This window comes from Drosophila biarmipes, chromosome 3R, assembly GCF_025231255.1.
Source record: "Drosophila biarmipes strain raj3 chromosome 3R, RU_DBia_V1.1, whole genome shotgun sequence".
Lineage (NCBI taxonomy): Eukaryota > Metazoa > Arthropoda > Insecta > Diptera > Drosophilidae > Drosophila > Drosophila biarmipes.
In genome coordinates this window covers 19,133,194-19,153,369 of record NC_066616.1, presented here as the reverse complement: position 1 = coordinate 19,153,369, position 20,176 = coordinate 19,133,194, and the positions used below count along the sequence as shown (strand labels likewise).

Genomic DNA, 20,176 nt, shown 5'->3' with positions numbered 1-20,176 from the left:
CACAAACGCAAATAGAAGAAGTTCTGATTGAGTCTCAGGTTACTTGAGATGAGATTTTCGTGAGCACCTCATTCGGTGATCGTCCGCCGCGGAGCGTAGACATCAGAGATGGTGTCTCTGAATTGCTTGCTCTTCAAGTTCGTGTTCACTTTAGCATTGTCATTTGTTTCGGCCAGTCCACAAAACTATTATTACCATGGATACGGGCAGAGTGCGCCTTGGAACGCAGTGGTTCAGTCCTACATTTCGATTGATAACTTCGGAAATTGCCAGGCCCACGATCGTCCTTTGGTTGGAAGATGTGTGAGGTACGTGGACTGCATCAGTGCCATGCAATCTGTGCCCAGAGTGACGCCCCTACTGTGCCCTTCATCGTGGCCCAATCAACTGGTGTGTTGTCCCCACGGCGGATACTTGATTCAGTCACCCAGGGCCTCAAAGAGTGAGGAAGGTGTGTATGGCAAATAAAGTGTGTAGGAATCTACGGATTAAATCTTTACAAAGCCTGCTTAAGTGCCTATCCAAGAGGTCATCATAAGCGCCGTCGACGTCGTCGAAATTCCAATCCCAATAAAGAACAAGTGGAACTAGTTGAGCCCATCATCCAAAAGCGCAATCAGAGTGTTAATTTCCTTGCTGGTGGGAGACTCACCCTGGAAAACGAACATCCTTATATGGTAAGTCTATAAAGATACAAGGCAATATAACAATGCGGTTTACATTTTAAATGGTAATTTAAAAAAAATAAAGGCATAATTTTTAAAACAAATAAAAAATTATTAAAATCAATGCATTTAATTTTTTTGAATAATCCTCTAATACATTTTGTTGCCTTACAGTGTGCCCTCGGTTGGCCCTCCCGCACAAATAGATGGATTCATTCGCACGGCTCCAGCAGGCGGAGATATATGTTCAACTGTGGCTGCGTCATGATTGCGCCACGGTTCGCCATAACGGCAGCCCACTGTGCCAACGTCGGCGGGTGAGCTACGAAAATACAGCAAATACTCGAAATGCTAATGGGTTGGCTTCTTCAAAACGAACAGGGAACCCCCGTCGGTGGCGTTGATTGGTGGCGTTCAGCTGAACAGTGGTCGGGGGCAGCTGATTGAAATCAAGCAGATTACCAAACACCCGCTCTTCGATGAGGAAACTTTGACCAACGATCTGGCGGTGGTCAAATTGGCCAGGAGATCCCACGGCACAGTGGCCTGCCTGTGGAACCAGGAATCCCTGCCAGAGAGTCCGCTGACTGCCCTGGGCTACGGACAAACCAAGTTCGGTTGGTGTCTTTAAACTACTGAATTTATACTTTTAATTATCAAATATTTAACAGCTGGCCCGCACTCCAACGACCTGCTGCAAATAATGCTTCACCACTTGAATGTTCAACAATGCCAGAGATATTTGCAACACGATGACAAATTAATTAATGGCTTGGGATCGGGGCAACTATGCGCCGGGGATTACTCCGGCAACATGGACACTTGTCAGGTAAGTCATTAAAATAAAATAAACAAGTATATAACCATTTTTACAAAACTATATTTACGGCTGTTCTGATTTTATCTTTAACAAAATTTGGTCAATTTATAAATATTTTGAAATATAATAATGATTAAATAAGGATATTGTGATCTACAAAAGTACTTTTGAAATTAAATTTAATTTAAATTATAATAATAATAATAATTTAAACTTAAATTGCAAACCGAAATGGTAATATTTATTGAACAACTTTTTTATTGTTTCTTCAATTGTTGTTTTAATATACATAATATAGTATATTGCCATATATTTACAATGCGAATGGAAATGTTAGTTATTAACCTGTATTATCTTTGACTTTAGGGAGATTCTGGAGGACCTCTGTTGCTTCACCAACAAATGCGGCATCAGCACCATAGGATTCCATATGTGGTGGGCTTAACTTCCTTTGGAGGAGCCTGTGCCACTGGAGAGCCCGGGGTTTATGTGAGAATAGTCCATTACATTCAGTGGATAGAGCAACAAGTGTGGCCATAAGCCGCCTAAAAAATTAATACATATATAAAATATATATATTTTTTATAGAAACGTATTAAATTCTTGACACATATCTTACATGTTGTTTCTATCATTTAAAATGCGCGTAAAATAAATAAAATATTCTTTATGTGGTGAAGGTATATTTAATAAGTTAAATTCGTAATAAATGGTATCAATGCTGCTTGAAGGCAATCTTCTCGATCCAATCCAAGTAGCTGTACAGCCTGGTATAGACCCCAGGTGCATTGGGGGCGGCACAGAACTTGCCGAACGAGGTGATGCCCACCACGAAGGCCACGCAGTTGTACTCCGGCAGGACGGCATGGAGTGGGCCACCGGAGTCACCCTGACAGGTGTCCCTACCGCCGGGCAGATATCCCGCACAGAACTGGCCCTCGATGATGCCCCGGGGCAGACGGCGCTCCTTGCGGTAGATTTGCTTGCAGTTCATCTGGGGAATCACGTCCAAGTCCACCTGACGCAGCACATTCGACTTGGCGCCCAGGAACTCGGTGCGACCCCAGCCGGCGGCCACAACGGTGGGGATCTGGAGCTCAGGCAGCTGCCACAGGCAGGCGGGACGCACTTGCTCCGATAGCTGGGCCCTCCTGGTCAACTTCAGCAGTGCAATATCATGGTAATAGGCCGATGATCTGTACTTGGGATGGAGGACGATGATCAGGATCTTGATGTCCTGCTGGCTAGAGCTGGTCTCGTTTAACTGGCGTGCTCCCAGGCGAACCATGTCGGGTGGCTTGCTGAGGGAGCCAAGATAGACATTGATTTAGATCCGCTTTCGAAGACCTTGCAACTTACCTACCCGAGGTGGCACAATGGGCGGCGGTCAGGACATACAGCTCGCTGACCAGGGCGCCACCACAGCCCCACTTAATGTCCACGTCCTTGGAGCCACTGCCACTGCCCTGCGTCCATCCCAAGGCGGCCATGTGGGGAAATAGTCCATGTCGCGTGGGGGTTCCACCCACTATGAGGGGAACGCTGGGCACGCACTGCTTTCCGGAGAAGGTGCGTCCGGTGTCTGCCAACTGTAGTCTCCTAGTGGCAGCATTGTATTCCTGACATTCTGGGGAAGATTAATATATTTTAAATCTATGATTAAATCCTTAAATATACACTCACTGGTGGCACTGATTCGCTGTGCCAGGACATGTTTGTCCGCCAAAGGACAACAGATGACCGGGACATTGTTCCGATGGGTGCAGATGTCAATGCGGGTGCCATGCACTCGATATTCCCGGATGACGTGGAGGCACTGATAGGCCAGGATGCAGTAGCCACTCCGGCCATCGAAGCTGCGGCGGCAGAAGGCACCCTCGGGAAGTCCTTTGGAAACCGCGGTCCTCGCCTCCCCATCGTCGCCGAACTTCAGATAACTCTCCTCCTCCTCAGTTTCCTGGACATCTTCATCCTCAGCAATGGATTGATCTTCCCAGACATCGGGGATTGTGTACTTGGTGGTCTGGTAATTGATTATTTCAAGGGCATCGAGAGCTGTTGGAAATGATATAGGGGTGTACTGATTCCAATAACATATGTGATGTAAATCACTTACCCTCCAGTCGCTGAGTTTGCAGGAGCAAATGCAGGCACGTCAATTGAAGATGTATGATTAGGGACCAAAGTATTATCATTCTATTGGTAATATTTCGGGTTTCATTATTTACTTTTTAGGACACATTCCAAACAAAGATCTGCAATTTAAAGTAAATACTAAAGTATTCATAATTTGTTAAGAAAATATCAAGAAAATCAAACACATTTTTCATAAGACTATTGCCTAACTTCAGTACAAAAAATATTGCCATATATTTACTCTATCCATTAGGATTGTTGGTCCCATAGCTTAAATGTGTTGGATTGGCTTAATTTTTCAGCCACCACTGTGTCCAAAACAAACCCTTGTCTGTCTGTGTCGACTTTTTTGTTTAATGTATTTTTATTAATTAATGCGGGCGCTCAATTATAAATTCGGCTGAATTTCAACAAAACTGTTTGCCTGTGCTGCTGTGTTTCTTTTCGCGTATTGTGGATTGGGAGATCCCAGTCGGATTAAATCGGTCAATCGAGCCAGACCTACGCAGATGGCGGATTTGAAGCGACTGTGTGTTTATATAGTACTTTGTGTGCTGTCGTGTGGATTTCCAGTGAAGGGACAGTGGGAACTCCCCAATCAGTACACGGATCCGAGCCCAAATCCCAATCCCGAGCCGGAGCCAACCAGGTGGGACTTCAACAACTACAATAGCTACGGTTACAACGGTCAGTGGTCGCCGGGTTACTTTAACAACTACGGATATTATAGACCCCCACCGCCGCCACCTCCTCCGCCCTGCGGAAGGCCACCACCGGGGCCTCCGCCACCGGGTCCACCACCTCCGGGGCCGCCACCCGATTGCCCTGGAGGTCCTCCACCACCGCCACCACCACGTCAACATGAAAATGGCCACAGGCGCTGGCAACCCCGTCGTCCGCCGCCCAATCACCACAAGAACTTCCACAATATCTTCCTAAACCTGGAGCGCAAGGTGGACGAGGAGAACTACAACAAGACCGCGGAGACGGAGGACTTGCACGATGATTTCAATGGGCGCTCCATTGTGGCACCCGGACAGTACCCACACATGGTTAGTATTTGCACTGCAAACAGAAATCAAAGATCAACACAAGCACCGAAAATAAATACAATAAAAATCACACGAAACCGGAATGGGGGAAACGCCAAAGCACCGCCGTCCACAACACAAATTCGACTGAAAACCGATCGCTGACTTGCAAATCGAGGCCCTAAACCATAGGTCAACAGTTATTGGACCCAACTAATCTCTCTTCTCCGATCCCGATCTCAGGCCGCTCTGGGCTTCCGGAATGAGAACCACGAGATCGACTACAAGTGCGGAGGCAGCCTCATCAGTGAGACCTTCGTGCTCACCGCCGCTCATTGCCTGACCACTCACGGGTAAGCTTTTCAGTTGGCTCAGAACTTGTGAGTTCTCTTGGGTTACTTGAGTGGTTTCCCCTTAGAGGAAGTACTCCTAAACTACTCTATACTCATAAAAATAGTGCAATTTCTGCTGGGGAGAATTTTGCACTTATAAGGATCAGAATAAAATATAGATATTTTTAATCAAATATCGAATTTTTTTTACATTTTAAAATTAAGTCAATTTCCTCAGAAACATAGTTTTGGAAAAGTATATTCAAAAGAGACATACGATTCAATTCTTATTTTTCTAAAGTATTTTAGTAACTTATTGTATATTCTACAGAACCGCCCCTGATGTGGTAAAAATCGGGGATATAAAGCTCAAGGAATGGGAGACCGACGTGGCGCCCCAAAGACGACGAGTTAAGAAAATTTATCTGCACCCTCTGTACAACTCGACTCTTAACTACCACGACATCGGACTGATCGAGCTGAACCGACCGGTGGAGTACACCTGGTTTGTGAAGCCCGCCCGCCTGTGGCCCAAGCATGACATACCCTACGGCAAGCTGCACACCATGGGATATGGATCGACAGGATTCGCTCAGCCGCAGACCAACATCCTCACGGAACTCGATCTGTCGGTGGTGCCAGTGGACCAGTGCAATACCAGCCTGCCCGCCGATGACAGTGCTCCCCAGGGAATACTCACGAGTCAGATTTGCGCCCATGACTATGAGAAAAATAGGGATACCTGTCAGGTTAGTGTTACTATATTTAAGCTGTTTACGGTATAAAATTTAATTTAATTGAATTTATTGAAATACTCTTAAGGGCGATTCCGGAGGACCACTTCAATTGAACTTGGAGCGACGACGACGGAGGCACAGAAGTCGCAGGCATTACCGCTACTACCTCGTGGGGATTACATCCTATGGAGCCTATTGTCGCAGTGAATTACCAGGTGAATTACTCTAGAAGTATAACGTAACATAACATAATTTTAAATATATAAAATCATATATATTTCAGGTGTTTACACACGAATTTCCTCCTATATCGACTGGATAGCGTCTATAGTTTGGCCCACTTACTACAGCGAGTTTACCAATACACAATAATATAGTCAGTAATAAATTGTGCAATGAGAAAATGTATTGTTTGATTAAATTTTTTGTATTTTAAATGTTGGGATGTTTTTTTGCAAATGAATTAATCATTAACAAAATGTAAAAATATTTATTCATAACTTTTGGATTAAATGTAATGGTTGCTCGGCAACGTTGAAAAGGGAGTTACTTGTTTGGTCAATAATTTAGTCCGCAAATAGAAATTATTTGAAAATGGTCGGGAAAAGCAAAAAGAAAAGGAATAGCAAGGATTCTACATCCAGCAATGCCGGAAGTGGCGAGGGCGAGGAGAAAAAAAAGAAAGAAGGCGGTAAAAAGAAAGGGGGCGTGGGCAAGTCCATAGGCTGTGATATCTTCAACGATGCTGCCATGGAAAATGCTTATTATGTGTGCCATAATGTGCAGGTGAGTAATTGTTTTCACATTTATTTCACGACTATTAAATAATTAATTTTTTTAGGATGTTCTGAAATCAAGAGGATTTGCCTGGCCAGATGGGCAAAAGAAGAAAAAGAAGGGAAAGCGCTAAAAGAAATCATAAAACAGATATTACTTACCTTAAAACTTACTTGTTTTCTGTAAACATTTCTTAAAATTAAATCATATATACTTTAAAATACTTATGCTGATAATTATTTTAAAGTTATCTGTGCTTCCCCCTTGGCCTGCATAAATGAGTGCGTACTTGCTCATATTTATTTTTAAAAAACCAAAACAAGTCATCATCGATCAAAAACGAACAATTCCAAAAACGCAGCCTGCCCAAAGTTTAACGTCAGTGGCAAGCAAACGTCACAATCTCCAAAGTACGAACACATTTTTCGAATTCGGCGTGTGAAAAATATAGGAAAGCAAAATTGTATTCGTTTCGTAGAATGTGCGAAGCCTGCACCATATAAATAGGAGCAACAGTCGCGATTTTTCAGTCTCAAATAAGCATTACCAGCTGCCTCATCTAAAGGCGTGGCGATTCTAAAATCAAAGGAACAATGGTGAAGACACCGGCTATAGGAATTGATCTGGGGACAACCTACTCCTGCGTGGGAGTTTGGCAGAACAGCAAGGTGGAGATCATAGCCAACGACCAGGGAAACCGCACCACGCCCTCCTATGTGGCCTTCAATGACACGGAGCGCCTTATTGGCGATGCGGCCAAGAACCAGGTGAGTCAGGGTCCCCATTATGATTGTCCAAATGCGTCGATTGTGGAGCACCGATATGGCCAGGTGCGAGTAGCCAGCAGTAATTATGTGATGCGAGAGATTTAATTGGAATGGTTTACAAAAATAAATGCGAGAGAAGCGAAAAATTTAGCTGGTACTGGGATATAATCTGGGCTGGGTCGATTTGTATAAGTGAAATTTAATGAAACTATAATTTTTTATGTTAGAAACCCTTCAATAATGCAAAAATTTTCATTCTGATTTATTTTAACAATCATCTTTAAAAAGGTTGGTTCTATTAATCTATATAAATAAGTCAACCTAAAAGAAAAACAACTAAATTTCATTAATTTAGTTATCAACATTTATTTAGTTGAAATATGTTCCAAAGTCGAACATTATATAAGATATGTTTACTTTATTAAAAATTAGAATATATAATAATTTCTAATTTCCCTAGGTCGCCATGAACGCCAAGAACACGGTGTTCGATGCCAAGCGTCTGATTGGCCGCAAGTTCGACGACAAGAAGATCCAGGAGGACCTGAAGCTCTGGCCCTTCAAGGTCATCAACGAGGGCGGCAAGCCCAAGATCGAGGTGGAGTTCAAGGGTGAACGCAAACGATTCGCACCCGAGGAGGTCAGTTCGATGGTGCTGACCAAGATGCGCGAAATCGCCGAGGTTTACCTGGGTGGCAAGGTGAAGGATGCCGTGATCACGGTTCCGGCCTATTTCAACGACAGCCAGCGTCAGGCGACCAAGGATGCGGGATCTATTGCGGGGCTGAATGTGCTGAGGATCATCAACGAGCCCACTGCCGCTGCTCTGGCCTATGGCTTGGATAAGAACCTCAAGGGGGAGCGCAATGTTCTGATTTTCGATCTGGGTGGCGGCACCTTCGATGTCTCCATTCTGACCATCGATGAGGGCTCCCTCTTCGAGGTGAAATCCACGGCTGGAGACACCCATCTGGGTGGCGAGGACTTTGACAATCGCCTGGTCAACCACTTTGCAGAGGAGTTCAAGCGGAAGCACAAGTCGGATATCAAGGGAAATGCCAGGGCTCTGCGACGTCTGAGGACTGCTTGTGAGAGGGCCAAGAGGACTTTGTCCTCCAGCACGGAGGCATCCTTGGAGATTGATGCCCTGCACGAGGGCATCGACTTCTACTCGAAGATTTCCAGGGCCCGTTTCGAGGAGCTCAACATGGACCTTTTCCGCTCCACCATGCAGCCCGTGGAGAGGGCCCTCAGCGATGCCAAGATGGACAAGAAGGCCATCCACGATGTGGTACTGGTCGGTGGTTCCACACGCATTCCGAAGATTCAGAAACTACTACAGGATTTGTTCGGTGGCAAGCAGCTGAATCTGTCCATTAATCCCGATGAGGCGGTGGCCTATGGAGCCGCCGTGCAGGCTGCCATTCTCACCGGCGTGGGCAGCTCCCAGATCCAGGATCTCCTCCTGGTGGACGTGGCACCCCTCTCGCTGGGCATCGAAACCGCTGGCGGTGTGATGACCAAGTTGGTGGAACGGAATGCCAGGATTCCCTGCAAGCAGCAGCAGACCTTCACCACCTACAGTGACAACCAGAATGCGGTGACCATCCAGGTTTACGAGGGAGAGCGTGCCATGACCAAGGATAACAACCTATTGGGGACCTTTAATCTCACTGGCATTCCGCCTGCTCCCCGAGGAGTGCCCCAGATCGAGGTGGCCTTCGATTTAAATGCTGATGGCATCCTGCATGTTAACGCCAAGGATAACAGTACTGGGAAGACCGAAAAGATCACCATTACCAATGACAAGGGAAGGCTTTCCAAGGCGGAGATCGATCGCATGCTCTCGGAGGCGGAGAAGTACAAGGTGGAGGACGATCGCCAGAGGGAACGGGTTCATTCCCGAAACAACCTGGAGGGTTATATCTACAGCTGTCGCCAGGCCATCGATGAGGCGCCATCCGGTGTCCTCTCCGAGTCGGATCGCTCCAAGGTGCGCGAGAAGTGCAACTCCGAGGCTGCCTGGCTGGACAAGAACTCGCTGGCCGAGAAGGAGGAGTTCGAGCATCATCTCCAGGACTGCCAGCGCATCTGCAGTCCCATTATGACGAAGCTCCATGCCGGACCCAAGGGCAAACAGTCGCCGTCGGCTGGAAACGGGGCTCATCCCACCGTGGAGGAGGTGGACTAACCAATCTGTTATTGAATACCTATTTTCTTAAAAACAAACCTAAGTGCCTTGTTGTGTTTTGGGTCACTTTCATTATATTATTTTCGCTTTTATTTACCTTGCCATGGCCTACCTCATTCCAAACTATGTGACTGTAGGTAGGGTAAATGAACTGACTGGCATTGTCTTCGATAGCACCGAGGCACCAGGGTGTCCAATCAATTTTTCTGGTACTTAAATAAAATAGTTTTTCTATTTTCCTACAGCGATGCAAACATTAGCAATCGATTAAGTACGTTTGCTTGTTATTTAAATAAACACTTCCAATGTTTTGCATTTTAACCCCATGATCCCCCATTGGCAAGCCTGTTTAGTCGACTGAGTTTGCTTGGGCTTTTGGGTAATGCCGATCAGTGTTCCCCGGGATCTTGTCGCGCAATGGCCGTCGCACCGAGCAAACTTCTGGAGCCGCCCCTGAACGGGCTGCACTGCGCCATTCTGCACAGTCTACCGGGTCAGAGTTGCACGAAAGCTTTCCTTTGGAATCTGTACCGCAACCATGTCTCCAGTGCAAAGTACTATTCACCCTTGTTGCTGGTCTGGTAGTTGATCGTTTATAAACCGCATATTTAAAGGACGTTTCCTCAATTTCACTTTGTTGATTAATAAGGATATGGTTATATTTATGAATTTATACCCTTCTTACTTGCAGCTTCCCTTGCTGATGAACTGGCGACGTCTGTCTAAGACCTTCGTACTTTCTGTGCTGAGGAACTATTTGCAATCCGCCAGTTTTGCCGCCTGCATCAATGCCATCACATTTTATTTAATGTGCGTAGGCAGGCGATTTAGTGGTCGATTTGTCCTGCTCTTCATACCATACATACCCTGCTTTATTGCCTCTCAACTCAGCTGGTTTATGCCTCCTCAGGTTCTGCACTTCTTTGTGACTGGAATAACACCTGCGGTAAGTAAATAGAATTTGTTTATAGAGCCAAAACCAAGTGAAAATCCATTAAGGCCATAGAGAGCTTGCTGAGGTATTTTGACGCCGGCTTGGTGCACTCTCCCTTGGCTCAGACCCTCATCTTCATGGTATCCTCTGTGGTGGTCTTGCACTATCAGCAGACCCGAAAGTACTCCGGTTTCTGGTTTATCCGGCCATCATCTTTGGCCGAGGATCACAAGGAATGGAGCATCTTCAGGCAAATGACTCAGGGCCTACGGGAACTAAGATCTTACCTGGGCATTGGACTTGTATTGGATCTATTAAATCCCATAATGAGAAGAAACCTGAAGCTTTTGCGACCAAAGATGACCAGTTTCCTGGCCGGCTACATAGGATTGTTTAAGGTGTTTATACAATATATAGATAACTTCAAAAGTTAATATTTCTCATCCTTTGTTAGCTGGTGCAATTGCTACCGTTTAAAAATCTAGATGAGGAGCAGGTCAATGCTCTTGCCTCCTTTATAAGTGGAGCTTCCTTTGCCCTTTTGCCGAATCGACTTACATTTATGTGCTTTGCTGTTGTCACGGCCATGCAGGTGATTTGGCAACAGGTGAGCAGTCTTAAAGCCGAAAAAGACCCGGTACTGTCTGGGGTGCAAAAGATTCCCTGGTCAAGACTCCTGATACCCACTTGCCTGGCTTACCTGGTCCACATTTTCTTCTACCACCAACGGCATCTTAACGAGATAGCTCGTAGTTTTATAGACTCCACATGTGATAAAAAGTAAGTATCAGAGATTATCTTTCAAACATACATCCCTTATAAATAATTCTCAATAACAGTGGCCAGCGACTATTGGATATAATGAATCTGCCCGACACTAAGACCATTTTAGAAACGGTGAATAAGTACCCAAAAACTGCGTTTTTGTTTTAAAAAATTTAAATAAAATTTTAAGTTCTACTAAAAAGCATCGATTTACTTTTAAAATATTAAAAAGTTCTTATAAAAAAAATGTAAACTTAAATAGTCAGTAGTAAATCATAAATGGCGCTAAAGTTTTATCACATACGTATTTACCATATTACGTTATAAACGATGCGCATAAATTATTTGTATCTAATCCCAAACGTGTTTTGAATGTGCCAAGCCTCTCAATTAGTGGAGATATCGGTGACAGGAGAAATTAGACATATTATGTGTCTGTCCCAGGTGGAGATGTCTCCACAGAATTCATAAATGGATTTTTAAAATATATTCTATATAGGAATACATTTGTTAAAGCTCAGTTACAGTGTATTGGACTATCAGAATATATATGAACTAGAATAGATATATGGACTGGACCTAAGCATCATTAGCCAGCCAAATGTCGGAGGTACAGTCACCGCCAGGATAACGCATCTCATGGGGCAGGGCGGGACCATAGGGCTCCTTGCCAAAGTCCACCAAGAAGTCTTCGTTCAGGGATATTCCTCCATTCACGGTATCCACGTCAATCAGGACAATATGACCGCCTTGGGTGACCATTTTGGGATAGAACTAAGAAATATGGGATTTTATATATCTGCTATTTGAGATGAATTATCTTTCAAGGACTCACCTGCTTATCCCAGGGGGAATATAATGACGAGGAGACATATAAACGCTTGCCATCAAGAGACAGCTGCATCATTTGTGGGCCTCCCTCCAATCGGCGACCCTTAACATACCGAGCTGGCGGTCGCTCCTAAAATATAAAAGACCTTCTAGAACTGAATAACTCTATAATACTCCTACAACTACCTTCAATTCCTTATCTTCCTTGACAATCACATTGGGCAAATCACTGCAAATGGCACCTCCCAGGAAGAGCTGTCCTGTTAGCTTCGGGTTTTCGGGATCAGTAATATCGTATTGTCTCACATCGCCATGTCGCCAGCAGTTGACATAGAGGAATCGGTCATCCAGGGATATGATGATGTCCGAGATCATGCCGCCCATGGCCTCGGCCTTTCCACTGCCGGTGTCCACCAGTTTTTCGGGAATATCGATCACCTTCTTGGCCTCAAACTCATCCGAATCAGCTTTCTTCTTGAAGTAGAACACCTTGGCATTGAGGGCACAGCCCACGAATCCTTCTGCTCGTTTAGGGTCGTGAAGGAAGCGAATCTCCAAGGGAGTTATGCCATCCGAACCCAGATCGATTGTTTGATAGAGAGTCTGCGTGGACCATTTGTAGAAGTTCAGACGACAGCCGTACTGGGTCATGTCATCGAGGTCACCATTCTTCCAGCCTCTAAAACCAGAATGTACATTTTATAATTAGCTCTATAATACCTTTTTGTAATATTTTATCTCTTACCGTCGCCATTTGTTGGGGGCTCCCCACTCCGAAGAGACCATCACGTCGAAGTATGGCTGATACCAGAAATCGTAGCCACACAACGCCTTCTTTTCTCCCTTGGTCCAAGTTCCGATGCAGTTGAAGTCCGAATCGAAGAGGATGAAGTCACCCTTGGCATATCCCTCAGCATCGCCCATGACGGATATCATAATATTTCCATTGGCCAGGCAGTGAGTGGTGTGGGGACCCGTAACATTGTGGCTCTTCAACACATCGCCATCGATGGTCTTGATAATCTCGGGCTTTCGGGGATCCTTAACCACATCGAGTATATATATAAAGTCTGAGTTCAAGGCCGGCAGGACCAAACGATCCCTTTTCGGAACGCTTTTCGAGTTCTCATCGACGTAGTAACAACTGGAGCAGGCGTTCCAGCCAGAGTGATGCAGTTCGTCACCCTTTCGGTTTGTAAATGTACGGTGCACTATCTTTAATAGAAAATTCAAATTTGTATTTTTAGTTTAAGAAAATAAATGATTAAGAACCTTCCTTTATAAGCACAAAACAATTAAGGCACTTATTTATATATTATTACTTGCTTCCTACGCTGATTGAATTTGCCTCATCTATTTATCTATTTACCTGGCAGTAGGTGGGGCTCCCGGGATCCACATCGACTGTGGACAGATAGTCGCCGTGGGGCTCGTCCAGGTTGGGCTGAACGGTGACCGTGTAGAGGAGCTTCTCGCGGGGACCACTCCTCATGGCATCCAGCGGGGTTGCGTAACCCGGTCCTCGGCAACAGGCTGCAGAAAAACAATTTAATTATCAAAATTGCCCGGGATTGAACTCACTTTATCAAAGATTCGAGGCGTGTGTTTGTAATACAAAGTATGTACGTGTTTTGTTTTTACTTTTATTGGACATGACTCGGCGGTTGTTTGGGGACGACAGCTAGAGAGAAGATCAGCGACGAACTGAACATCGTCCGATGTCGAGCGGAAGGTTTTATACTGGGTCTCTCTGGCCGGCATCTTGTACAGTACACTGATAAAAAAATATTAGCAAAAATAAATAGCTGGATTTGAAATTAAAAATGTCGAGTAAAATATTTTAATACATAATAATAACATAATAAATTATCCGATTTACTTTGAAAATATTTAAACCAAGGTAGACAAATTTAAGTTTGATATGACTTATATATATTTTACTTAATGAAATCTGTGGTTACTAAATTGATTATTTTCAAATTTTAAGTAAAAAAAGGCCTCAATAAATTAAATTCAATGCTTAAATTTAATACAAAATGTATGAATTTAATACGTTTCTTGTATCAGTGTATATATTGCCTTAAAAGCTCTTCAAATAATTACCAAAGAGAACCGGTTCCCCGACATTCTTATCACTAATACTCTTGTGCCAGTGTTCAGATTAAATGTTATCTCCCATTACGGATCAAAGAAGTTCAAAATATTAATTAGCTTTATGGCTCTAAGTAAATTTTTTTAGGTGGAAGTAAAAATAACGTTTTTGGTTTACTGTAATATATTTTCGATATTAATGAAATTAAGAATAAAGAACCCATTGCTATAAAAATGTTTTTTGGCATTGCGACCTCATCAAAAATTACAAAAAAACATTTGGGAAATGCTAAAAGATATTAACTTTCAGGAAGGTGTAACAAAGTGTATATATATACCTAAAAGAAAAATTAAAATATATATTATCATAAAATTCAAAAACTTTTAAGAAAACCTCCAAATCCACAGTGGTTAGCCGTGACATTAACCATAACAAAATAAAGTATCGATTAATTTATCGAACATTTTTGGTATGTTCATGAGCGCCGGCAGAATGGTAATAGCACGGCCACACTGCAGGCAGGAAATATTTTAGCGCGTCGCAACGAAAAAGCAATTGCAATCCTCGTGGTGGCTAGTTTATTCCAAGCTTGTTAGCTATATTGAATCAAGGATTACCCGATCCTGGTCAGCGTGCAGCCATGTCGCATCACTACGTGGTGACGGCGCAAAAGCCGACGGCGGTAGTTGCCTGTTTAACTGGTAAGTATGGCAGAGGGGAGTGGAGGGGCAACCTATGTGGTGGCCCCGGCGAAAACAGAAACAAGCATGTTTGCCGGTCGGCTCGCCGGATTACACAAGCCATAAGGTACATATGTTTGCTAAACACCGGCTCTTCCACCCTCCCCAGGCAACTTCACGTCGCCCACGGATCTCAATCTTATTATCGCCCGGAACAACCAGGTGGAAATTGACCTGGTCACGCCGGAGGGACTGCGTCCTCTGAAAGAGATCAACATCAATGGCACCATTGCCGTGATGCGACACTTTCGGCCGCCCGATAGTAACAAGGACCTGCTCTTCATCCTGACGCGTCGCTACAACGTCATGATCCTCGAGGCCCGCATGGTCAACGATGTCATTACGGTGGTCACCAAGGCCAACGGCAATGTGTCCGATTCGGTGGGCATTCCCTCCGAGGGAGGCGTCATCGCCGCCATCGATCCCAAGGCCAGGGTCATCGGAATGTGCCTTTACCAAGGCCTCTTCACCATCATTCCGATGGACAAGGATGCTAGCGAGCTCAAGGCCACCAATTTGAGGTAATTCTACATTTCAGTTGGGGGAGTCATCAACACGACGCATGAAACTACTTCTAATGGATACTTCTTATCAATGAAACACAATCCCTTAGGAAACTTACTATGAATAGATTTCAGAACTCAAGATAATTCAACCTCTTGTGTGCTTCACTCTCTCAGATATACACACAAATAAGGTCTTATTGTTCGAAAATGTGTCTATTCGAATTGGTTTACAGTCTTTTCATATAGAATTGTTCTTGTTTTGTAAGTGTTTTTTATTACTTTCAGAATGGACGAGCTAAACGTGTACGATGTGGAGTTTCTGCATGGCTGCCTCAATCCCACCGTCATAGTCATCCACAAGGACAACGATGGAAGGCACGTAAAGTCGCACGAGATCAATCTGCGTGAGAAGGAGTTTATGAAAATAGCCTGGAAGCAGGATAACGTTGAAACTGAGGCCACTATGCTGATCCCAGTGCCTTCGCCCATCGGTGGAGTGATCGTCATCGGACGGGAGTCGATCGTGTATCACGACGGAAGCAACTACCATGCGGTGGCGCCGCTCACCTTCCGCCAAAGCACCATCAACTGCTACGCCCGTGTGAGTAGCAATGGATTGCGCTATCTGCTGGGCAACATGGATGGCCAGCTCTACATGCTGTTCCTGGGTACCTCTGAGACGAGCAAGGGGGTCACCGTAAAGGACATCAAAGTGGAGCAGCTGGGCGAGATCTCTATACCAGAGTGCATTACTTACCTGGACAATGGGTTCCTCTACATTGGAGCTCGTCATGGCGATTCGCAGTTGGTGCGTCTCAATTCGGAGGCTATCGATGGCTCGTACGTCGTGCCCGTAGAGAACTTCACCAACCTGGCACCGATCCTAGACATTGCTGTGGTGGATCTAGATCGTCAGGGACAGGGCCAGATCATCACATGCTCGGGCAGCTTTAAGGATGGATCCCTGCGAATAATTCGCATTGGTATTGGCATCCAGGAGCATGCCTGCATTGATCTGCCCGGCATCAAGGGCATGTGGTCTTTAAAGGTGGGAGTCGATGAGAGTCCTTACGAGAACACGCTGGTACTGGCCTTCGTGGGTCACACGAGGATCCTCACACTGTCCGGCGAAGAGGTCGAGGAAACCGAGATTCCCGGATTCGTCAGCGATCTACAGACCTTCCTCTGTTCAAATGTGGATTATGATCAGGTTAGCCTTCAAGACTTATTTATAGGGCGAATCAATAATATTCATTCTTATTTGTATACCACTTCAGTTGATCCAAGTTACTTCGGACAGTGTTCGCTTAGTAAGTAGTGCCACCAAGGCTCTCGTGGCCGAGTGGCGACCACAAGGCGATCGTTCTATCGGCGTTGTATCTTGCAATACGACCCAGATTGTGGTGGCTTCTGCATGCGACATATTTTACATCATTATTGAAGATGGAAGCCTTAAAGAGGAGTGTCGCAGAACCTTGGACTATGAGGTGGCCTGCCTGGATGTCACTCCCTTGGATGAGACGCAAAAGAAGTCGGATTTGGTAGCCGTAGGCTTGTGGACAGATATTTCGGCTGTGATCCTTTCGCTGCCGGATCTGAAAACCATTTACACTGAGAAACTTAGCGGTGGTAAGTTATTAAGCAATTAACTTTTGACTATTAAACTCATCTTATTTTTTTCCAGAAATTATTCCCCGCTCAATTCTGATGACCACTTTTGAGGGTATCCATTATCTCCTTTGCGCTTTGGGTGACGGCTCCATGTATTACTTTATCATGGACCAGACCACTGGACAATTGACGGATAAGAAGAAGGTTACCCTTGGCACGCAACCAACCACGCTGCGCACCTTCCGGTCCTTATCCACCACGAATGTCTTTGCCTGCTCCGATCGTCCCACGGTGATTTACTCGTCGAATCACAAGTTGGTGTTCTCAAATGTGAATCTGAAGGAGGTGAACCACATGTGCTCGCTCAATGCACAGGCCTATCCGGATAGCTTGGCGCTGGCCAACAAAAACGCAGTTATTTTGGGCACCATCGATGAGATCCAGAAGCTGCATATTCGAACAGTGCCGCTGGGCGAGGGACCACGACGCATTGCTTATCAGGAGGCATCGCAGACATTTGCTGTGTCCACTCTACGAATTGATGTCCACGGTAGAGGTGGAGCTAAGCCTCTGCGGAACAGCGCATCCACTCAGGCCCAGAACATTACGTGTAGCTCGAATTTCTTGCCCAAACCGGGTGGTGGAAATTCAACGGCTGCCAATGCGGAAGTGGGCCAAGAGATCGATGTACACAACCTGCTTGTCATCGATCAAAACACGTTCGAGGTTCTACATGCCCACCAATTCGTCTCGCCGGAAACTATATCCTCGCTTATGTCCGCCAAGTTGGGCGATGATCCCAATACATACTATGTGGTGGCCACGTCTTTGGTAATTCCAGAAGAACCAGAGCCAAAGGTGGGAAGAATCATCATATTCCACTACCACGACAACAAGCTCACACAGGTGGCCGAGACAAAGGTAGATGGAACCTGCTATGCTCTGGTTGAGTTCAATGGCAAAGTTCTTGCCGGAATCGGAAGTTTTGTGCGCCTATACGAGTGGACCAATGAGAAGGAGCTGCGCATGGAGTGCAACATTCAAAACATGATTGCCGCCTTGTACCTCAAGGCCAAAGGTGACTTCATCCTGGTTGGCGATCTGATGCGGTCCATCACGCTGCTGCAGCACAAGCAGATGGAGGGCATCTTTGTTGAAATAGCCCGCGATTGTGAACCTAAGTGGATGAGAGCTGTTGAGATACTAGACGATGATACGTTCCTGGGCTCCGAGACGAATGGAAATCTGTTTGTCTGTCAAAAGGACAGGTGAGTTTTGCATATAATGAACGGTTGAAGGACTCTATTTTACAATAAAAATTGTATTAATATTATTTTAGTGCCGCCACAACCGACGAAGAGCGTCAGTTGCTGCCAGAGCTGGCCCGTTTCCACTTGGGCGATACTGTGAACGTTTTCCGCCACGGATCCCTGGTGATGCAGAATGTGGGTGAGCGGACAACGCCAATCAATGGATGTGTACTATACGGCACATGCAACGGAGCCATTGGCATTGTGACCCAGATACCGCAGGACTTTTACGACTTCCTGCACGGCCTGGAAGAGCGACTAAAGAAAATCATCAAGTCGGTGGGCAAGATCGAGCATACGTACTACCGCAATTTCCAAATCAACACCAAAGTGGAGCCCAGCGAGGGATTCATCGATGGAGATCTGATCGAGAGCTTTTTGGATTTGAGTCGAGAGAAGATGCGGGATGCCGTTCAGGGATTGGAGGTGAGATTAGTTACGTTATTTCACTTGAAACCTCTACCTACAGTTATGAATTTCTTTTTAGTTCACACTGAATGGCGAGCGAAAAAGCGCGGATGTGGAAGATGTCATAAAGATAGTGGAGGACCTTACACGCATGCATTGAGGACTTGTGGTCATTTGTATATAAGTATTGGAAGAGGAACTCACTCGACGCGAATTATTGAATGTACATGAAACTTCGATACCATGTATCCCGCTTAATCCCGTAACTACCTATTCGAAGCTCTCCGTGCTAGATGCTACGACTGTCGTTCACACTATGTTTCACGAATTCCTCGTTTGTGTTTGCTCGAAAAAATATTGACAATGTAGCAAAAAAATTGTTTTAAATGCGTCGCGAGCGCGCTCTTTCAAAGTTGCGCCACAGTCCCGCAATAATTTAATAAACCAAAATTTTAAATGAAAATAAGGGTGTTTTCGAAGGGTTTTGTAATCTCTTTCCGTTGTTTTCTGGGTTTCCAAAACTTGTATTTCAAAAATTCTTGTATACTTTTATGATAAATTATTTTAACGATATAAATTACACAAATTATGTCTTATACTCTTTTAAATACAGAAAAAACTTTAATTGAATTTATCATAAATTTCCTTTCTTTCGACAATTAAATTAAACGATTTTAAGTTCATTTTGAACTACATTTTTCTACACCTGTTCACATCCTAAGATTCTGTAACTGCTTTAAGATTTCCTGTACTTAATTTAGTTTTTTAAATGCACGTAAGTGTAGACAAGTCATTATTTTTTATTGCTTGCTGAAAACGACGAATAAAGTTATTCAACAATGATTTTGTCTCGTTATTTATTCCCTTTTTACGTTCATATACATATGCAGGCATTGTTAAACTATTTGCGAATGATTAGTGGTTTTGCCTTTATAACGAATACTATTCATATTTAAATAAATAGTTAATGGTAGAAGGGCAAATTTTAAATACCCTTTTTGAACGTATTCATACCTTTTAGAATCCAATTGAATGCAAAATTTATGCTACGAAAAAGGACTCTGATTTGTGAAGATGTTACTCCGGGAACCCAGAATATCAACATTAAATTGCTGTATAGGAAACCTGGAAGTGTCGATCCCCCTGCTAATACCTTTTTGCACACCGCACGCATGCGCAGCACAGTTCTCCTGACACCGGTCCCCGGGCACGTCCATATCAACCAGATCCGGCCGAAACGTGAGTCCATATGCATGCAGGGTGTGGGAGCAATAGGTGGCAGGGGTGCTTCGCGGCGGGGTGGTGTGGCGGCATTGGCGTTTCATTCATTAATACACGCACACTGGCGAGCGAACGGGAAGGAGGCTGGAAGGTTGCATGTTCAGCCACCACCAGGGCACGAGCAACACCAGCGACACCAGCAACTTCCAGTCAAGGGATTCAAATTGTGAGAGTGTGCGAGAGTTGTGTCCGTGTGCGTGTGCGTGCGCACTCGTCGCGCCTCCACATCACTTGCCTGTGTG

The 20,176-nt window shown here is 44.8% G+C and overlaps 8 protein-coding genes across 16 annotated transcripts; 6 read left to right on the top strand and 2 right to left on the bottom strand.

Moving 5' to 3' along the window:
* The first annotated feature begins 108 nt into the window (after window positions 1-108).
* On the top strand, window positions 109-2,098 carry LOC108024504 (serine protease snake). The gene is made up of 6 exons (XM_017094454.3): window positions 109-451; window positions 505-677; window positions 840-982; window positions 1,047-1,282; window positions 1,337-1,494; window positions 1,852-2,098. The coding sequence occupies exons 1-6, from the start codon at window positions 109-111 to the stop codon at window positions 2,023-2,025; spliced, it is 1,227 nt and encodes a 408-aa protein (XP_016949943.1). The 3' UTR covers window positions 2,026-2,098.
* LOC108024454 (serine protease snake) lies at window positions 1,721-4,812 on the bottom strand. Of its 8 annotated transcripts, none has more exons than XR_007764579.1 (5): window positions 3,602-3,740; window positions 3,169-3,540; window positions 2,845-3,112; window positions 2,105-2,786; window positions 1,721-2,030 (listed from the first exon to the last, which is right to left on the bottom strand). XR_007764579.1 is itself a non-coding variant. In XM_017094382.3 (5 exons), the coding sequence occupies exons 2-5, from the start codon at window positions 3,678-3,680 to the stop codon at window positions 2,201-2,203; spliced, it is 1,305 nt and encodes a 434-aa protein (XP_016949871.1). In that variant the 5' UTR covers window positions 3,681-3,740; window positions 4,665-4,812; the 3' UTR covers window positions 1,721-2,200. The 8 variants fall into 8 exon arrangements, 7 of the variants coding, with proteins under 7 accessions (XP_016949871.1, XP_016949864.1, XP_016949879.1 ...); XM_017094382.3 differs by adding an exon at window positions 4,665-4,812 and having other exon boundaries at window positions 1,721-2,786; XM_017094375.3 differs by adding an exon at window positions 4,669-4,810 and having other exon boundaries at window positions 1,721-2,786.
* Window positions 4,131-6,158, top strand: LOC108023030 (serine protease snake). 2 transcript variants are annotated; one of them, XM_050888813.1, is made up of 6 exons: window positions 4,131-4,270; window positions 4,352-4,673; window positions 4,896-5,005; window positions 5,316-5,733; window positions 5,807-5,936; window positions 6,005-6,158. In XM_050888813.1, exons 1-6 carry the CDS (start codon window positions 4,131-4,133, stop codon window positions 6,091-6,093), a joined length of 1,209 nt encoding a protein of 402 aa, XP_050744770.1. In that variant the 3' UTR covers window positions 6,094-6,158. The 2 variants fall into 2 exon arrangements, with proteins under 2 accessions (XP_050744770.1, XP_016947763.1); XM_017092274.3 differs by having other exon boundaries at window positions 4,131-4,673.
* A 157-nt stretch (window positions 6,159-6,315) lies between these two features.
* Window positions 6,316-6,650, top strand: LOC108024500 (small lysine-rich protein 1). The gene is made up of 2 exons (XM_017094442.3): window positions 6,316-6,507; window positions 6,563-6,650. Exons 1-2 carry the CDS (start codon window positions 6,316-6,318, stop codon window positions 6,629-6,631), a joined length of 261 nt encoding a protein of 86 aa, XP_016949931.1. The 3' UTR covers window positions 6,632-6,650.
* Window positions 6,651-6,867: 217 nt separating this feature from the next.
* On the top strand, window positions 6,868-9,552 carry LOC108024443 (heat shock 70 kDa protein cognate 2). The gene is made up of 2 exons (XM_017094363.3): window positions 6,868-7,265; window positions 7,726-9,552. The coding sequence occupies exons 1-2, from the start codon at window positions 7,092-7,094 to the stop codon at window positions 9,454-9,456; spliced, it is 1,905 nt and encodes a 634-aa protein (XP_016949852.1). The 5' UTR covers window positions 6,868-7,091; the 3' UTR covers window positions 9,457-9,552.
* Window positions 9,553-9,840: 288 nt separating this feature from the next.
* On the top strand, window positions 9,841-11,510 carry LOC108025338 (uncharacterized). The gene is made up of 5 exons (XM_017095773.2): window positions 9,841-10,032; window positions 10,148-10,402; window positions 10,456-10,788; window positions 10,845-11,170; window positions 11,230-11,510. The coding sequence occupies exons 1-5, from the start codon at window positions 9,874-9,876 to the stop codon at window positions 11,321-11,323; spliced, it is 1,167 nt and encodes a 388-aa protein (XP_016951262.1). The 5' UTR covers window positions 9,841-9,873; the 3' UTR covers window positions 11,324-11,510.
* A 117-nt stretch (window positions 11,511-11,627) lies between these two features.
* Window positions 11,628-13,695, bottom strand: LOC108025330 (methanethiol oxidase). The gene is made up of 6 exons (XM_017095761.3): window positions 13,628-13,695; window positions 13,356-13,519; window positions 12,732-13,201; window positions 12,173-12,665; window positions 11,991-12,116; window positions 11,628-11,929 (listed from the first exon to the last, which is right to left on the bottom strand). The coding sequence occupies exons 1-6, from the start codon at window positions 13,638-13,640 to the stop codon at window positions 11,735-11,737; spliced, it is 1,461 nt and encodes a 486-aa protein (XP_016951250.1). The 5' UTR covers window positions 13,641-13,695; the 3' UTR covers window positions 11,628-11,734.
* Window positions 13,696-14,578: 883 nt separating this feature from the next.
* Window positions 14,579-19,120, top strand: LOC108025000 (DNA damage-binding protein 1). Its single transcript, XM_017095259.3, has 7 exons — window positions 14,579-14,779; window positions 14,928-15,339; window positions 15,610-16,534; window positions 16,602-16,953; window positions 17,009-18,203; window positions 18,275-18,671; window positions 18,733-19,120. Exons 1-7 carry the CDS (start codon window positions 14,719-14,721, stop codon window positions 18,811-18,813), a joined length of 3,423 nt encoding a protein of 1,140 aa, XP_016950748.1. The 5' UTR covers window positions 14,579-14,718; the 3' UTR covers window positions 18,814-19,120.
* Window positions 19,121-20,176: the final 1,056 nt, after the last annotated feature.

Coding starts and splice junctions, on each gene's coding strand:
- LOC108024504 (XM_017094454.3), top strand. CDS start 109: ATGGTGTCTCTGAATTGCTTGCTCTTCAAGTTCGTGTTCACTTTAGCA. Junction 983..1,046: donor CACTGTGCCAACGTCGGCGG/GTGAGCTACGAA, acceptor CAAAACGAACAG/GGAACCCCCGTCGGTGGCGT. Junction 1,283..1,336: donor CTACGGACAAACCAAGTTCG/GTTGGTGTCTTT, acceptor AATATTTAACAG/CTGGCCCGCACTCCAACGAC.
- LOC108024454 (XM_017094382.3), bottom strand. CDS start 3,680: ATGATAATACTTTGGTCCCTAATCATACATCTTCAATTGACGTGCCTG. Junction 3,541..3,601: donor GCAAACTCAGCGACTGGAGG/GTAAGTGATTTA, acceptor CATTTCCAACAG/CTCTCGATGCCCTTGAAATA. Junction 3,113..3,168: donor ACAGCGAATCAGTGCCACCA/GTGAGTGTATAT, acceptor AATCTTCCCCAG/AATGTCAGGAATACAATGCT.
- LOC108023030 (XM_017092274.3), top strand. CDS start 4,131: ATGGCGGATTTGAAGCGACTGTGTGTTTATATAGTACTTTGTGTGCTG. Junction 5,006..5,315: donor CATTGCCTGACCACTCACGG/GTAAGCTTTTCA, acceptor TATATTCTACAG/AACCGCCCCTGATGTGGTAA. Junction 5,937..6,004: donor TTGTCGCAGTGAATTACCAG/GTGAATTACTCT, acceptor TATATATTTCAG/GTGTTTACACACGAATTTCC.
- LOC108024500 (XM_017094442.3), top strand. CDS start 6,316: ATGGTCGGGAAAAGCAAAAAGAAAAGGAATAGCAAGGATTCTACATCC. Junction 6,508..6,562: donor ATGTGTGCCATAATGTGCAG/GTGAGTAATTGT, acceptor TAATTTTTTTAG/GATGTTCTGAAATCAAGAGG.
- LOC108024443 (XM_017094363.3), top strand. CDS start 7,092: ATGGTGAAGACACCGGCTATAGGAATTGATCTGGGGACAACCTACTCC. Junction 7,266..7,725: donor GCGATGCGGCCAAGAACCAG/GTGAGTCAGGGT, acceptor TAATTTCCCTAG/GTCGCCATGAACGCCAAGAA.
- LOC108025338 (XM_017095773.2), top strand. CDS start 9,874: ATGGCCGTCGCACCGAGCAAACTTCTGGAGCCGCCCCTGAACGGGCTG. Junction 10,033..10,147: donor ACTATTCACCCTTGTTGCTG/GTCTGGTAGTTG, acceptor TCTTACTTGCAG/CTTCCCTTGCTGATGAACTG. Junction 11,171..11,229: donor GACTCCACATGTGATAAAAA/GTAAGTATCAGA, acceptor TCTCAATAACAG/TGGCCAGCGACTATTGGATA.
- LOC108025330 (XM_017095761.3), bottom strand. Junction 13,202..13,355: donor GGAGCCCCACCTACTGCCAG/GTAAATAGATAA, acceptor TTTCTATTAAAG/ATAGTGCACCGTACATTTAC. Junction 11,930..11,990: donor ATTCCCCCTGGGATAAGCAG/GTGAGTCCTTGA, acceptor CATATTTCTTAG/TTCTATCCCAAAATGGTCAC.
- LOC108025000 (XM_017095259.3), top strand. CDS start 14,719: ATGTCGCATCACTACGTGGTGACGGCGCAAAAGCCGACGGCGGTAGTT. Junction 18,204..18,274: donor TTTGTCTGTCAAAAGGACAG/GTGAGTTTTGCA, acceptor ATATTATTTTAG/TGCCGCCACAACCGACGAAG. Junction 18,672..18,732: donor ATGCCGTTCAGGGATTGGAG/GTGAGATTAGTT, acceptor ATTTCTTTTTAG/TTCACACTGAATGGCGAGCG.